This window comes from Eurosta solidaginis, chromosome 5 (genome assembly GCF_040869045.1).
Source record: "Eurosta solidaginis isolate ZX-2024a chromosome 5, ASM4086904v1, whole genome shotgun sequence".
In the NCBI taxonomy this organism is placed as follows: Eukaryota; Metazoa; Arthropoda; class Insecta; order Diptera; family Tephritidae; genus Eurosta; species Eurosta solidaginis.
Window position 1 is genome coordinate 162,597,646 of NC_090323.1, and position 17,177 is coordinate 162,614,822.

Consider the following 17,177-nt stretch of genomic DNA (forward strand, 5'->3'; position numbering starts at 1 on the left):
TTAAGCGGTTGATGAGTAATACGGAAAGTGTTCTAGGTGTGCCCATTCTTCTTGTCTGTCACATAATTTTTTTCCTGTAAGTGTTTATGTATATTGTAACAAAATTTGGCGCTGTCTCGATAAATACGCATCCCACATTTTTATTAAGTGTAAGCTAATTATCTCGTGGGAGTTTTTACATTAATATTTTTTTAGTGCTTAAACAATAAAAACTTATTACTAACCGGAGTTGGTGTGAACATTTTATTATTTAAATAAGACGCTTTGATTATGGAAACCAGTATAAAAAATTGATGTATATTGGAACGATTGTCCGTCATTCCTTGTCAAATTTGGTTTGGAGACGAACTGATTTGGGAGATAACTTTTTTTTTTACTATAAAGTTTAAAATGTGGTTCAGAAAAGTGGTAATCTGTTTGTATATGATTTTGCCGTCGAATGTTTTTTGTTTGTGGATTTCCATGCTTTCGAATCCAACACACCAACACGCATCAGCAAATATATACAAAACAAGTAAGGAAGGTTAAGTTCGGGTGTAACCGAACATTACATACTCAGATGAGAGCTATGGTGACAACATAAGGGAAAATAACCATGTAGGAAAATGAACCGAGGGAAACCCTGGAATCTGTTTGTATGACATGTGTATCAAATGAAAGGCATTAAAGAGTATTTTATGAGGGAGTGGGCCATAGTTCTATAGGTGGACGCCATTTAGGGATCAGGGTTGACTCTAGAATGCGTTTGTACGATATGGGTATCAAATGAAAGGTGTTAATGAGTATTTTAAAAGGGAGTAATCCTTAGTTCCATAGGTGGACGCAGTTTCGAGATATCGCCACAAAGGTGGACCAGGGGTGACCCTAGAATTTGTTTGTACAATACGGGCATCAAACGAATGGTGTTAATGAGTATTTTAAAAGGTAGTGGGCCTTAGTTCTATAGGTGGATGCCGTTTCGAGATATCGCCCTAAAGGTGGGCCTTGGGGTGACTCTAGAATGCGTTTGTACGATATGGGTATCAAATGAAAGGTGCTAATGAGTATTTTAAAAGGGAGTAATCCTTAGTTCCATAGGTGGACGCCGTTTCGAGATATCGCCATAAAGGTGGACCAGGGGTGACCTTAGAATTTGTTTGTACAATATGGGTATCAAAAGAAAGGTGTTAATGAGTATTTTAAAAGGGAGTAATCCTTAGTTCCATAGGTGGACGCCGTTTCGAGATATCGCCATAAAGGTGGACCAGGGGTGACCCTAGAATTTGTTTGTACAAAATGGGCATCAAACGAAAGTTGTTAATGAGTATTTTAAAAGGGAGTGGGCCTTAGTTCTATAGGTGGACGCCGTTTCGAAATATCGCCATAAAGGTGGACCAGGGGTGACTCTAGAATGTGTTTGTGCGATATGGGTATCAAATTAAAGGTATTAATGAGGGTTTTAAAAGGGAGTGGGCCTTAGTTCTATAGGTGGACGCCGTTTCGAAATATCGCCATAAAGGTGGACCAGGGGTGATTCTAGAATGTGTTTGTAAGATATGGGTATCAAATTAAAGGTATTAATGAGGGTTTTAAAAGGGAGTGGTGGTTGTTGTATAGGCGGTTGCATTTTCGAGATATCGCCATAAAGGTGGACCAGGGGTGACCCTAGAATTTGTTTGTACAATATGGGTATTAAAAGAAAGGTGTTAATGAGTATTTTTAAAGGGATTAATCCTTAGTTCCATAGGTGGACGCCGTTTCGAGATATCGCCATAAAGGTGGAGCAGGGGTGACCCTAGAATTTGTTTGTACAATATGGGTATCAAAAGAAAGGTGTTAATGAGTATTTTAAAAGGGAGTAATCCTTAGTTCCATAGGTGGACGCCGTTTCGAGATATCGCCATAAAGGTGGGCCAGGGGTGACTCTAGAATTCTTTTGTGCAACATGGGTATCAAACGAAAGGAGTTAATGAGTATTTTAAAAGGGAGTGTGCCTTAGTTCTATAGGTGGACGCCTTTTCGGGGTATCGCAATAAAGGTGGACCAGGGGTGACTCTAGACTTTGTTTGTACAATATGGGTATCAAATGAAAATTGCTAATGAGTATTTTTAAAAGGGAGTGGGCCTTCGTTCTATAGGTGTTCGCCTTTTCGAGATATCGCCATAAAGGGGGACCAGGGGTGACTTTAGAATATGTTTGTACGATATGGGTATCAAATGAAAGGTGTTGATGAGTATTTTAAAAGGGCGTGGGGCTTAGTTCTATAGGTGGACGTCTTTTCGAGATATCGCCATAAAGGTGGACCAAGGGTGACTCTAGAATGTGTTTGTACGATATGGGTATCAAATTAAAGGTATAAACGAGAGTTTTAAAAGTGAGTGGTGGTAGTTGTATATGTGAAGGCGTTTTCCAGATATCGACCAAAATGTGGACCATAGTGACCTAGAACGTCATCTGTTGGATACCGCTAATTTATTTATATATGTAGTACCTTCCAAGATTTTAAGGGTTTTTTATTTCGCCCGCAGAATTTTTTCATTTTCTTCTACTTAATATGGTAGGTGTCACAACCATTTCATAAAGTTTTTTCTAAAGTTATATTTCGCGTCAATAAAACAATCCAATTACCTTACCATGTTTCATCCATTTTTTCGTATTTGGTATAGAATTATGGCATTTTTTTCATTTTTCGTAATTTTCTATATCGAAAAAGTGAGCGTGGTCATAGTCGGATTTCGTTCATTTTTCATACCAAGATAAAGTGAGTTCAAGTAAGCACATGAAATAAGTTCATTAAAGATATGTCGATTTTTGCTCAAGTTATCGTGTTAACGGCCATGCGGAAGGACAGACGGACGGCTGTGTATAAAAACTGGGCGAGGCATCAACCGATTTCGCCCATTTTCACAGAAAACAGCTAGCGTCATAAAATCTATGCCGCTACCAAATTTCAAAAGGATTGGTTAATTTTTGTTCGACTTATGGCGTTAAAATTATCCTAGACAAATTAAATGAAAAAGGGCGGAGCCACGCCCATTTTGAAATTTTCTTTTATTTTTGTTTTTTGTTGCACCATATCATTACTGGAGTTGAATGTTGACATAATTTACTTATATACCGTAAAGATATTGAATTTTTTGTTAAATTTTTACTTAAAAAAATTTTTTTTTTTAAAAGTGGGCGTGGTCCTTCTCTGATTTTGCTAATTTTTACTAAGCGTACATATAGTAACGTTCCTGCCAAATTTCATCATGATATCTTCAACGACTGCCAAATTACAGCTTGTAAAAGTTTTAAATTACCTTCTTTTAAAAGTGGGCGGTGCCACACCCGTTGTCCAAAATTTTACTAATTTTCTATTCTGCATCATAAGTTCAACTCATCTACCAAGTTTCGTCGCTTTATCTGTCTTTTGTAATGAATTATCGCACTTTTTCGGTTTTTCGAAATTTTCGATATCGAAAAAGTGGGCGTGGTTATAGTCCGATATTATTCATTTTAAATAGCGATCTGAGATGAGTGCTCAGGAACCTACATACCAAATTTCATCAAGATACCTCAAAATTTACTCAAGTTATCGTTTTAACGGGCGGACGGACGGACGGACATGGCTCAATCAAATTTTTTTTCGATCCTGATTATTTTGATATATGGAAGTCTATATCTATCTCGATTCCTTTATATATGTACAACCAACCGTTATCCAATCAAACTTAATATACTCTGTGAGCTCTGCTCAACTGAGTATAAAAATTAACCACTCCAACATACACACATAAAAGGTCAAACGAATATAATTACTGACTTCTACTTGCCTCAGCTAACCACACAAGTTGATCAGTGAAACCCACCCGAACACATAACTCACACACATAAACATACACCAACCATTCACCAATGAACTATAAATATGACTAAGACAAACTCTAACAACAAATTAGAACGAAAAATTACAATGATGATGGCGCAACGCCGAAACCGAATTTGACAAGGGATGTTTTCGCTCCAATATACATAAACTATCCATCCTGTCGAAAACTCAACAAAACAAAATGAATCAATCTCAAAAACGTTTTCGGAAACATTCGTAAAAATTTTAAGAAAATTTCGAGCTCTTAATAAAATTACCTGAATTTGGTTTGAGTCTAACATATATTTTTTGATAACGTTTTCTTTTCTGGGAGTAATGCAGCTCCCTTGTAGGTTTGAGTATTCCTCTCACCAAGTATATCCCTCTCAATAAGTAAATGAGTACCATAACTTAGAAACTCAGCCTTTTTTTAGAATTATTAGTAATCAAGTATAAAGTGCAACATCAGGGTAACATTTTCAGAAAAGAAAAGGCCATTAGACACCATAGGAAAAAAATTGTGAAAAATCAATACGAATTTTGTGAGACCTATAACTTATTATTTTTCAGGCTAAACTTGATTGGGATACAAATTTGAATACTTGAAAGAATTCCTTAAGTTTTAATAAAAAGTTCGAAACATTCGTAAAATTTTCTCAAATATTTTCGAAAACCTTTTTTTGATTGCTTGCGAAATTATTGAAAATAAAAAAAGAAGAATTGCATTGACGAAATTTTATAAAAATTATCGCTGCTATTTTCGTGTTTCCTGCTGTACATGCGCATACACAAGCAATTAAAATTCAACTTAAAATTTCTTCTTCTTTTCCAGTGAATTCATTAATGAACATTAACCAATTAACTACAAGGGCTCACCTCAAGCCAAAATCATGTCAACGACATCCTCAACAAACCGATTTAGGTCGCAAAATCCATTGCGTGTGAGAGTGGCTCGTGCCAACTGAAAAAATAAGAAAAATAAAAAAAATCCAAAAATATTGTCAATGCCAAATGTTTTAACCATTTTACAATACAAATATTTGTTGTTAATCTTCGGCTTTGCGTAGCACACCATACGAAATTGGCACAATTAAGTTAGTAACTAAGCACGCTTGAATCGACTTTGAGCAAACGCACGAGCTTAGCATAACAACTTAGCCACAAATAACCCATGTAAGCAGCTTAGTATTAGACTCAAGTGGATATCGCTTTCTTTTGGCTCCCATTTGGTATTGCAGAAAAAATATTGACTAAAGAGCAAGAGTGCGTATAATTTGGAGCGTATGGACAAAAAATTAAGTAAACAATTTTATATACGAATACCAGAAGAATATTTCTATGGACGAAAATGGATTATACTAAACGTTTTTTATGGCTTTCCGGCATATTATTAGGTAAGTGAAAATATATGAGTTCATATAAATGTGTATATAGGAATTGGCATATGTAGTCCATTTTATATAAGAAATGTATATAGACATATTTACAGACACCTAACCTAACCCACTAACAATTAGCATGTTTTAAAACTTTGTTTGAAACCTATTATTTTTCACATAGAAATCTAGTTTCAAAACCCAATTAATATGCATGCATTAGAAACTTTGCTCATATCTTTTTTTCATGTTCATTCAAAAAAAATTGTCTAAGAACCATCTTGAATTCTCAAGACCCAAACACGTTCCACTTTTGCGTCATTTTGGCGCTGGCGTCACTTTGAAAGAACGCAGTTGAAAGTTTTCCTGCCACAATGAACGCAAAGAGAAAACTCAAATCTTATTTTTTTCTGTCATTCAGTTTAAAAAATAAAATATTTTTGTAAATTTAACCCGATAAATTAAAAATTAGATTAAAATAGAACAAAATTGCATGACTGGAAGAAATTGTTAGACAATGCCAGCAGAAAATAAGTTATTGAATTCCTTTTGTGTTTCTTTGGTGTTTCCGTTGCGTTGTTTGTGGATTGAGAACATAGATATGAGAATTTGGTGGTTCTATTTCAGAATCATTTTGGAGCAATTTTAACAAAATTTTGGAAATACCTTCGAGATAATTTGGACTAAATCGTTAATGTTTTGAGACCGTTTTCGTGATATCATGGGAGTTATTTTATTTTTTGGAAACATTTTCTAGGTCATTTGGTCTATTTCGTTAACTTTTCGAAATCAGTGCTTTCGGGAAAGCTTCGGAACTATTTTTGGATCGTACAGATTTCGAGTTAATTTAGGAGTTATTTCTAATCGTTTTCATGTTAATTTCAGGACTATTTCTTTCGAAATTGATTTCATTATCAATTGGACTATTTTGAAATAAGTAGTTTCGAGATCATTTTGATGGAATTGTGGCATTAGCTCTATACTAATCTCGGTATAAATTTCGATATAATTTTGCGAAAAGTTCTGGATCGTTTTAGCGTAGTTAAAGGACTGTTTTCGAAATATTGCCGGGATTGTTTTCATGTCTATTGTGGCGCTATTTCGAGATTATTGGAATTTTTTGAGATCTTGTCGGGAATAGTTTTGAGCTTATCCTCCAATTGATTTTCGGATAATTTCGCCAATTTATTAGAATTATTTCAACACCGTTACAGAAGTATCTTAGGGATTATTTTAAACTTGTTGAGGCAGTTGGGGATCACTTCGACACTGTTAAAAGATCTCCACCGGACTGTAACACTATGGACACTCTCAGTCCATGTGAGGTCTTAATTGATCGGCCAATTAAACCTCTGCGGGACTACTTCGAGGTTTTCGTGATAATTTTAGGACAATGTGTGGGTTATTGGGATAGTTTTTGGATAAACTTGGGACTAATTCTTGATTGTTTCTGGATCGAATTATTTCCAGGTTATCTCCGCTCAATTCCGGTTTGATTTTGGAGATATGTTTGAAAATATTACAAAATTGTTTTTGAGATTATTTTAGGGTTACGTAACAGAGTTTTGGTCACGCAATTTGGAGCGGTTTCTGCTTTCGTTTTGGAACTATGTACGGAGTAAGTCAGCATTATATTTCTGGTACTTTCAGAACTATTACGGGGTAGTTCTGCTCAACTTTGAATTTGTTAAACTCACATCACTCAGGCTTTTATGTAGACGAAATCGAGGCCCTAACAAATTTAGGTAAAATAGGAAATGCGTAACTTATATAAATGTATTTTTTATTTGCTTAATGGGGGATGGAGTCGCTGGTAAAGGCTTGTATGTCATAAATAAAAATTGGAATATTCAAAACTTTGTTTGGCTTTTTCCAATACGTTTACAAATTGCGTAGTATAAGGCTTTAAAATCAAACCTTCTTGAAATATCTTGAAATTATAGAAATGGTAGGTAGCATGAGAAAAAAAACAGGGGCAATGTTACACAAATATCTCCAGATAAACTCTTTTTTATTTTCGATAATTTAAGAAAAAACTGGTATGAAAAATTACAAAATTGGAGAAAATTTTACGGAAATTTCGAATTTTTTATTGAGAGTGTGGATTTTTCTAGCCTAATGCATTTTAATCCCACAAAGTAAAAGTAATAGTTCTCCCAAAATTCGAATTATTTCTTGACAAAGGAAAGGGTGTTTTAAATAAAAAAAAAATATATATATAAAAAATATTAAAAAAAAATTGCAAAAATCAATGCGAATTTCGAGGGATCTTCAATTTTAATTTTGTTATATTTAAATTGATTGAAATAGAAAACTGTATACTAAAAAAATCAGAAAATTCTGAATAAATAGTTCGAAATTTTCGTAAAATTTTTCTCGAATTTTCGAATAAATTTGGAGAGCATTTTTGAGATTAATTTGTATAGCTTGAATAACGAAATTCATAAAAGTTTGTTCCTAAATTATCGAAAATAAAATATGTAGAATTTGGTTGGCGAAATTTGTTAAAATCTGGCACTGCTATTTTCTCTTTGGCTGATGTAAAATACATCTTTATACAAATATTGCTCTACTAAAAATCCATTTGCATTTTAATTAGTTTTGTGATAAAGGTTAGATTTTTAATTAACACACCATCATATATGCACACATACATATGCAGAACCTAAATTTCTCACAAGTAGATAATATTTAGTAAATTTGTATACTTAAGTATTTCCCTAATGATTGCTTAGTGGTTTGATTGATTTTAAATGGTTGATGGCTAACCAACAAGTGACATTTCGTTTATGCGTTTCACCTCCATGTAGTTCTTATTGTTGTTGTTATTTATAATTAATTAACATTGAAACTAAGAAAACTTAATATTTTCGGCATGAACTTGAAATGTTTATTATTAATTGTTAAAGGCTAACAAGCGAATGTTTTTTTGTATTGATATGAAGGTAATGTGAAAGCAAATGGAAAGTATCGTTGTGTGCGAAGTTATAGCACCATACGGTATTAGCGCTAAGAAGGTCAAGTCTAAATTAGATTATTTTAATTTTAAATTTGTTAAATTAGAATAAGCAAGCGAAGGACACCACCGTGGTGTGATGGTAGCGTGCTCCGCCTGCCACACCATATGCCCTGGGTTCAAACCCCGGGCAAAGCAACATCAAAATTTTAGAAATAAGATTTTTCAATTAGAAGAAAATTCTTCTAAGCGGAGTCGCCCCTCGGCAGTGTTTGGCAAGCGCTTCGGGTGTATTTCTGCCATGAAAAGCTCTCAGTGAAAACTCATCTGCCTTTCAGATGCCGTTCGGAGTCGGCATAAAGCATGCAGGTCCCGTCCGGCCAATTTGTAGGGAAAATCAAGAGGAGCACGACGCAAGCTCGGCCTTAGATCTCTTCGTAGGTTATCGCGCGTTACATTTATTTTTTTTTTTAAGCGAAGGACAGAATATTGTGAAAATCACGTGTAACAAAGTGGCTATTGATATTTTGCTTTGGTAAATTAGAGTTAGTATAGCGGATGTATTAGTTGGGAATCGTTAGGGAAATTATTTGAGAAGGAGCTTGAACGCTTTGTAAATATCCTCATAAAAACAATGATATTAAAAATGTTCGGGGGTTGGAATGTCGGCGCCATAAGGCAGTGTACTCTAAGTAAGCTCATCATGAGTCTCAAGACTTCTCCTTTAGTGAACGGAGCAGTTCTGCCATACCAAGGTCGCTAGATGTGCATGGTTTAATATGCTAACTCAGATTTCGATGCTTCATAACAAATTAACATTAACTTATATACAATTTTTCTTTAAGACTCGTGCTTACAAAATTTACCCTTTAGATTCCTCTACTAACGACACCTACACAAAAAAAAAAAAAAAGTTGTAAAAATTTGTATATATTGTTACGAATGTTTATTAACACATTATATTCGTATATTCGTATCTGTCACAAAAACTTTTGCTGCATGTGCACAGGTCCAATTTTACTTGCAGCCTTGACGTTACAAGACGCAGCCAGTCCAGTATTTCAAAATCACAAAACGAAAGAATGGACGAATTTAGATAATATCACATTCTCTTTTGATTGTACGCATAGGCCGGTTGGATTCTATGCTGATATGGAATATAACTGTCAGGTGAGTGGTAAAATTGTAGCATCAAACTAAATATGAATAACCTGAAGTAGCCAATTTAAATGAGCTTGAATTTCATATTTGTTGTAAAAGCTTTGCATCAGCATCAAGAATAAGTATGTGTGTGCTGGTGAGAGGAAATTAGAGCATTGTTCATGTGAGTGATCGCTACCCTGTAGTGTAACAATGAGTTATTTTATAAGTTAAATTTTATAGACTATAGGCCACCGTGGTGTGATGGTAGCGTGCTCCGCACGTATGCCCTGGGTTCGCACACAGGGCAAAGCAACATCAAAATTTTAGAAATAAGGTTTTTCAGAAGAAAATTTTTCTAAGCGGGGTCGCCACTCGGCAGTGTTTGGCAAGCGCTTCGGGTGTATTTCTGCCATGAAAAGCTCTCAGTTAAAACTCATCTGCCTTGCAGATGCTGTTCGGAGTCGGCATAAAACATGTAGGTCCCGTACGGCCAATTTGTAGGGAAAATCAAGAGGAGCACGACGCAAATTGGAAGAGAAGCTCGGCCTTAGATCTCTTCGGAGGTTATAGTGCCTTACATTTTTTTTTTACTTTTAAATTAATCCGAAAGTATTCAGGTTTATATAAACTTGAAATTCAAAAATATTTCTATGCTAAAAGCATTGTCAACGAATTAATGTTTAGATGCATACTACAAAGGCATTTTACTTTGCTTTTTTGGTTATATTAATTCGATTTCCTTCAAGGAGCGCAGATCTATATTAGGCAACTTAAATGTTTGCTAAAATTAATCTACAAAACAAAGAATGCTTTATTGTGCTCAGAAAGCAGTTCATATCAGGAAGCGGATATGAGAAAACTTGTAAACGAAAGCAAATAGGAAGCAATTCTCCAAAACAGGTACTTTTCTGATAGTGCTGGCCAATCGTGAAGGCTTTAGAAAAACAAAATAAATAAATGTTAGACGCGATAACCTCCGAAGATATTCTAAGTCGAGAATCTCTTCCAATTCCCGCCGTGCTCTTTTAAATCTTTCCTAAAAAGTGCTGGGCGGGACCTACATGTTTTATGCCGACTCCGAACGGCATCAGCAAGGCAAATGAGTATTTACTGAGAAACCTTTTATGGCAGAAATACTCTCGGAGTGCTTGCCAAATCACTGCGGAGGGGCGACCCCACATAGTGAAACTCTCTCCTAATTTTAAAAACTTGTTTCTAAATTATGATGTTGCTTTGCATGGGGCGTGAACCCAGGATTTTCGGTGTGGTAGGTGAATCACACAACCAATACACAACGGCGGCAGAAGTAAACACAGGGACAAAATATCAATTTATGATGCATATTCTGTTCACGTCGCGTCCATTACCACCACGCTCACGGAGGTTAACTGATCCACCAAGAAGCAAAGCGCTCAGATGGCATAGCCATGTTTTAAAAGTATTCCGCGCCTCATTTGTCATTCCTGAACACTGGAAAAAGTCAAGGGTGGTACCGCTAACATAAAGCCTAGGAAACCAGCTATCTAAAGAGAATCATATCGACCAATATGATGTCACAAGCAATAATCGCCTAAATCACATTTAAAGGATAGGACTTAGGCGTTTATTGCTTGTGAACACAGATACATAGGCCGGTCTTGATGAAAACAACAAAATATACCAAATAAAATATTTTAACGTAAATATAAATTTATAATTACTTTCCGTAACTATATCCATATTTAATGGAATAGCCGATACACTAGCAAATAAAATGAGTGGTTTACTTAATTTTGTTGATTTTGCGACAGGGTGGATGAATGATGTATATTGGAATGATTTTTCGTCATCCCTTGTCAAATTTGGTTTCGAGATAAACCGGTTTCGGCGTTGTGCCATCATCAGTGTCGATTTTCGTTCTGATCTCTGAGATGGTGGCACAACGCCAAAGCCGGGTTATCGCGAAGCCAAATTTGACAAGGGATGACGGAAAATCGTTCCAATATACATCAAAATGAGTGCTCTTGCATAGTTTTAGATATATAACCATCGAAATATCGTCCAAATACTTCGGCCATTTTTCTGGATTTATTGAAGTTGTATCGTGCAGCTTCAGCAGAACTTTCTTCAATGGCATCCTACCCGATATCTTCAATGTTGGTTAGAACAACAGTGTCATCAGTTACATTTCCAGACTACCCAGATGAAAAGTTTCTCGAAAAATCATCAAATAATAAAAATTGTTTTACACATTTTGACAAAAAAGTCAGAACAAAAAAAAAAAAATAAGTTCCGATGAAATGCCCCAAATTATACGCATTGTACTCGGCAGGGTAGCTATACGACAAAATATGGAGAAAAAATTAAGAAAAATCTTTTGATCTTTATACATGCCTTCGAATCTTAAATTTAAACCATTTTGTTGATTGTTTGATGCTTTTCGCAGCGCCACCTATCGAAAATGAAATTACAGATTGAAATTTGTGGATAAATTTTAAGGGGAGATTGTTGTACCCTGGCATACATTTTTAGTGAAGAGCACCAACATTGGAAACACTGTTTTCCATATGGGTTTTTCTGATATGCATATTCCATCACGAAATACTATAATCCAACAGTTTATTATGTAATTTTAAACTGATAAGTGAATGCTACTTTTTTGAACGAAATATAAATTTTACCGTCTAAAAAGATGTGACAAGTTTAAATAAGTTGCATTTTATGGAAATCTGACAATTGATTGAGTAGTTCCACGTTGTACTAAAAACTGCTAGGACGTGGTTTAGTACTATTAATTTACCTACGGGGTATTTTTCGCCACATGAGTTTTTGTGTGGAAGGGAGCGACATATGGTAGACTGTGTGTGTGAAAAGTAATTAAATAGCTTTTAACCAAAGCTTTTCTGAACCATTTAACGCCTGAAACTATGCAACACATGTTAGTGATAATTCTATTTCTACATTCCTCTTTCAAATAGATCTTCCATATGTGTGACGAAGAGGGCAATCGCATTCCACATTTATGCGCCAATGAAACTTCTTTCAATCAGGAATATCGAATCTGTGATTGGGATTATAATTTTAATTGTACAGAATCACCGGTAAATTGAAATATCAGCGCTAAATGTCTTATTAACACGTTTATTTCTTATTAAATATTTTATTGTTTATTTACAGAAATGGTTTTATTTGAATGAGCTGACGTATGCCACAGAACCGCCTGATGAAGATGAAGACTATTGAGCCTCAGACAAACTAACTTCACAATTCATCCTAATCGTCCACATCACTTAATCACTCAGCGATGCGGCTTTACAAAGTAGTAATTAGTTAAGCGAAATTGTATTTATGTTATTGTAAAGTTTGTTTTTGTAGTTATTTGTAATTTGTTATTATTAAATAATCCTAAAACATTTGTTAATTGATGAGATTCTGAAACAACGAATTTTTAAGTGACTAAAATTTAGCAAATTATTCATGTTATTAAATGGAATATTTTCGCTGATCCACTTCCTTGTTTGTTTGTAGTTTTAATTGTAAAGAAAATTTGTGTAAGCTTGCATACTTTGTAGATATATAATACATTTACTGTATATATTTAACTGTTTATTTAGTATATGTATATTCCGATAAGAAATATTAGTAATTGTATTGTAATTTATGTAGATGATTTTGTAATAATTTTGTTATTAATACGTTCTTTTTTTTATAATTAATTTTTACAATCTCATTTGAAAAAGTTTTTTACAACAAGGAAAATAGGAAAAACAAGTTTCAATGTCAAAAATTTTACAAAAAACTCACCATATATAAAAATAATAAAGTTTTATAAGTACTAGGATTTGTAACGGAATTAATACCTCATTATGCATATCAAATAAGTGTGTGCTAAATACGAAACGGATTGACGCACTTCTATCGAAACTTGAAGGTGATGGAATTGTATCGTATATTCTTGGATAATTTTGCAGTTTATTCACGATTGTTTCGTGAAAATTTCGATATGACTTCAGGAACACTACAGGATTTTTTCGGGATAATTTCAAAACAAATTTGAAGAAATTTGGGGCCAATTTAATGATCACTTTTGAGTTTTTTATACTCAGTTGAGCAAAGCTCATAGAATATATTAACTTTGATTGGATAACGGTTGGTTGTACAGGTATAAAGGAATCAAGATAGATATAGACTTCCATATATCAAAATCATCAGTATCGAAAAAAAATTTGATTGAGCCATATCCGTCCGTCCGTCCGTCCGTCTGTCCGTTAACACGATAACTTGAGTAAATTTTGAGGTATATTTATGAAATTTGGAATGTAGGTTCCTAGGCACTCATCTCAGATCGCTGTTTAAAATGAAAGATATCGGACTATAACCACGCCCACTTTTTCGATATCGAAAGTTACGAAAAATGAAAAAAAAACCATAATTCTATACCAAATACGAAAAAGGGATGAAACATGGTAATTGAATTGGTTTATTAACGCATAATATAACTTAGGAAAAAAACTTTGCAAAATGGGTGTGACACCTACCATATTAGGTAGAAGAAAATGAAAAAGTTCTGAAGGCGAAAACAAAAGCCCTTGGAATATTGGCAGGAATACTGTTCGTGGTATCACATATATAAATAAATTGGCGGTACCCGACAGATGATGTTCTGGGTCACCCTAGTCCACATTTTGGTCAATATCTCGAAAACGATTTCACATATACAACTAAGCGCCACTCCCTTTTCAAACCCTCATTAATACCTTTAATTTGATACCCACATCGTACAAACACATTACAGAGTCACCCATGGTCCACCTTTATGGCGATATCCCGCAACCTATAGAACTGTGGCCCACTCCCTTTTTAAATACTCTTTAATACCTTTCATTTGATACCCATGTCAAACAAACACATTCCAGGGTTACCCTAGGTTCATTTTCCTACATTTTCCCTTATTTTGTCTCCAAAGCTCTCAGCTGAGTATATAATGTTCGGTTACACCCGAACTTAGCCTTCCTTACTTATTTCTTAGTAATTTCGAAACTATTTCTTAACCAATTTGGAAATATTTCTGGATCATTTCGGTATTACTTTAAAATCATGTCAAAACTATTTTGAAAGAATTTAAGGATTGCTGTAGGATCACAGCGTGATTATTTTCGGCATCATTTCGCGAATCAATTTCAGGATCATTTCAGAATTATTTCAGATCTCATTGCAGGATAATTTAAGAATCATTTCTAGACTGTACCAACTCATTTCGGGACAGTTACAGGATCATTTCAGGATAACTCCTTTACTAATCTCTGAAATTTTTCGAGACAATTTCTGAACCAATTCGGAATAAATTTAGGAACACTCCCGGATCATTTAAGGTATCGTTTTTCGACAACTTCTGAATCATTTCGAGATTATTTCCAAAATATTTAGGACTATTACAGAATCAATTCGCAATTATTTTAGGTATCCTATCGGGGTAACTCATAAATCACATCAATACCACTTCTAAACAATTTAAGGACTATAACAGGATCACTTTAGGACTATTTAAGGTATCAATTTAATGAAATTTCCCAAAAATTGCATCGCTTGTATGAAGTAGTGATCCTATCAATTCAGACAAAATTTTATGAGGATATCTCAAAAGTTGACAGACTGGTTTGCATAACAGCAGACAGAAAATGTTTACGGCCATTTCTGAACGGACTGGGGTAAATGTTTTGAAAAGACTTAAATTTAAACTAAACTTTCTTAACATTTGGAGGTGATGGGTAATCATTATTGGGTCAGAATAGCACCAGCTGCGGTTGAGGTAATTTGTGATTAAAGGACAGGGAGCTAGGTTGTAAAACAACCGGAATCCCACGATTCCTGTAAGACACTGGATAGATAACTTTTATGAGTCGTTTTTATTCAATACCCAAATACCGAAGTATTCTCAATAGTTGAGTGCCGCGAATATCGCAATGACAAGACCCAGCAATCATATGAAGGAGTACGAGGTTAAGTCCATATCATAATTCAGGTACATATACCTTATAGTTATATTTGGTGAGCGAAAACATTATATAAATCGGATGAATATTAACTCGTCACGTCTCTACCCATGCCAAACAGTAAGGCTGAATTGGCGGAAGTATTCCCAATAGTTGATTGCCGCGAATATCGCAATGGCATGGCCCAGCAATCATACTGAAGGAGTACGAGGTTAAGTCCATATCAAATTCAGGTACATATACCTTAGAGTTATATTTGGTGAGCGAAAACATTATATAAATCGGATGAATATTAACTGGTCACGTCTTTACCCATGTCAGACAGTAAGGCTGAATTCGCATTTTATGGTAAAGATGCTCAAACACACTTACGGCCCCTAGATAAGTCAGGGCTTTCACAATCGCTAAGGAATCACACCAGATTCTGTTTAATATGCACATAAGCCTCAAAGCATAGAAAAAGGTTCTGGAGTAATAACCTTACCTCACAAAGGTAACTTCTGCAAGTCCACATCGGCATACCTACTTCTTCCCCGAAGTTTATATTATAAGTTTCCAGATCAACCCAGTACAGTATTGTTTTCAGGATAATCTCTGGACCATTTCGAAATAAATATAAACTGAAATCTTTTCATCATATTTTTTCAAATTCCGTAAGGAGACAAAGGTAACTCATCTCATTGTATCGAAAAAATTCTACAAGTATAGCCTAGCTTGTATATACCATTCTTTTATAAGGAAGGCCGTGAGATCGCCTTCTACGTGCAAATCAGCTGGAGGGTACAGGAAGAATCACCTATCCTATAGTTGGTATTGAATTAAGAAAGAGGTAAAAATTGATGCCATATATTTTTTTTCTATCAGTCAGGTAGTAAGTTTATTCAATTATGATAAATTAACAAAAATTATTATATATACGTTGATTACATAAGCCAACAAAATTCGGAAAACTTTCGGCCCCAGAAATCAGCTAGTACTTTTCAGAAGGTCTTCAGTTCCCCGAATTTGAATTCCGAATCAGATTTTTCATTTTGGATATTTTTTTGAGTTGTTAGCTATGTTTTTTTAAACGGTTTTATTTAGCTTGACTTGGCTGGCTGGCACGAGTTTGAAATTTAAGTAACTTCCCAATAAGCTCCAAGCTTGAAAATTGGAATATAGTTCAGAACCCATGACAATGCAAAAAACTCAGAGAGGTGGCGCAAGGATCGAGATATTCAGAAAAATTGTATTTGTGGTCCGATTTGATCCATATTTGGAACACATAATACATACATGAATAGAAAGCGACTTATGATGTCCGATTTGGCCCATATTTGGAACAAATATTACATATAGTCCGGTAGAAGTGGCATCAAAATATTTTGGAGTTAGAGGAGGGACAAGCGTACGGGGCGTGGTCGAGTAAAGTCTTTGGAAGGATTATGTATTGAGGCCTTATATTGTAACAAATTGTCAGGAAAGAGTTCGTGTAATAATGAGTCACTAAATGAACTAAATAGAATGAGAAATAATAGGCAATTAAATAAAGACTAAAGACTTCAAAAAAAAAAAAAAATTTTATTAAATAAGTTAAACGGTTTAATTGAAAACAATACTTACATGAAGTAATAATAATACTGAAAGCTAGAAAATAATTAGGTAGGTCCTAGGTACTAGTCATCATACTCCTCATCAACCTAGGGCGTATTATTATTATTACTTCAAGTAAGTATTGCTTTCAATAAAACCGTTTAACTTAAATTTCTTTTTTTTAATTATTTTTATTACGTGTATTAACATCTGCACCTAAACACTGTATGGACTGCTAAGTGCACAACTTTATCTACACTCATGCAATAGATGTTTTTAAAATCAGCAAACTTTAGTTTCATTATTTGGTTCTTATTAACTTTGTTAA

The 17,177-nt window shown here is 34.5% G+C and overlaps 1 protein-coding gene across 4 annotated transcripts in view; it reads left to right on the forward strand.

Annotated features, from left to right (window-relative positions):
* Positions 1 to 13,121, forward strand: part of ckd (cracked) — an 88,112-nt gene extending 74,991 nt beyond the window's left edge. For 2 of the 4 annotated variants that reach the window (XM_067789915.1, XM_067789916.1), the window contains 4 exons: positions 4,663 to 5,224; positions 9,172 to 9,332; positions 12,263 to 12,385; positions 12,462 to 13,118. In XM_067789915.1, coding sequence (XP_067646016.1) covers positions 5,179 to 5,224; positions 9,172 to 9,332; positions 12,263 to 12,385; positions 12,462 to 12,527 — 396 coding nt within the window. In that variant the 5' untranslated portion in view covers positions 4,663 to 5,178 and the 3' untranslated portion in view covers positions 12,528 to 13,118. Of the gene's footprint in view, positions 1 to 4,662; positions 5,225 to 9,171; positions 9,333 to 12,262; positions 12,386 to 12,461 lie in introns of those variants that run through there. The other 2 variants (XM_067789918.1, XM_067789919.1) reach the window with 2 other exon arrangements.
* The last annotated feature ends 4,056 nt before the right edge of the window (positions 13,122 to 17,177 follow it).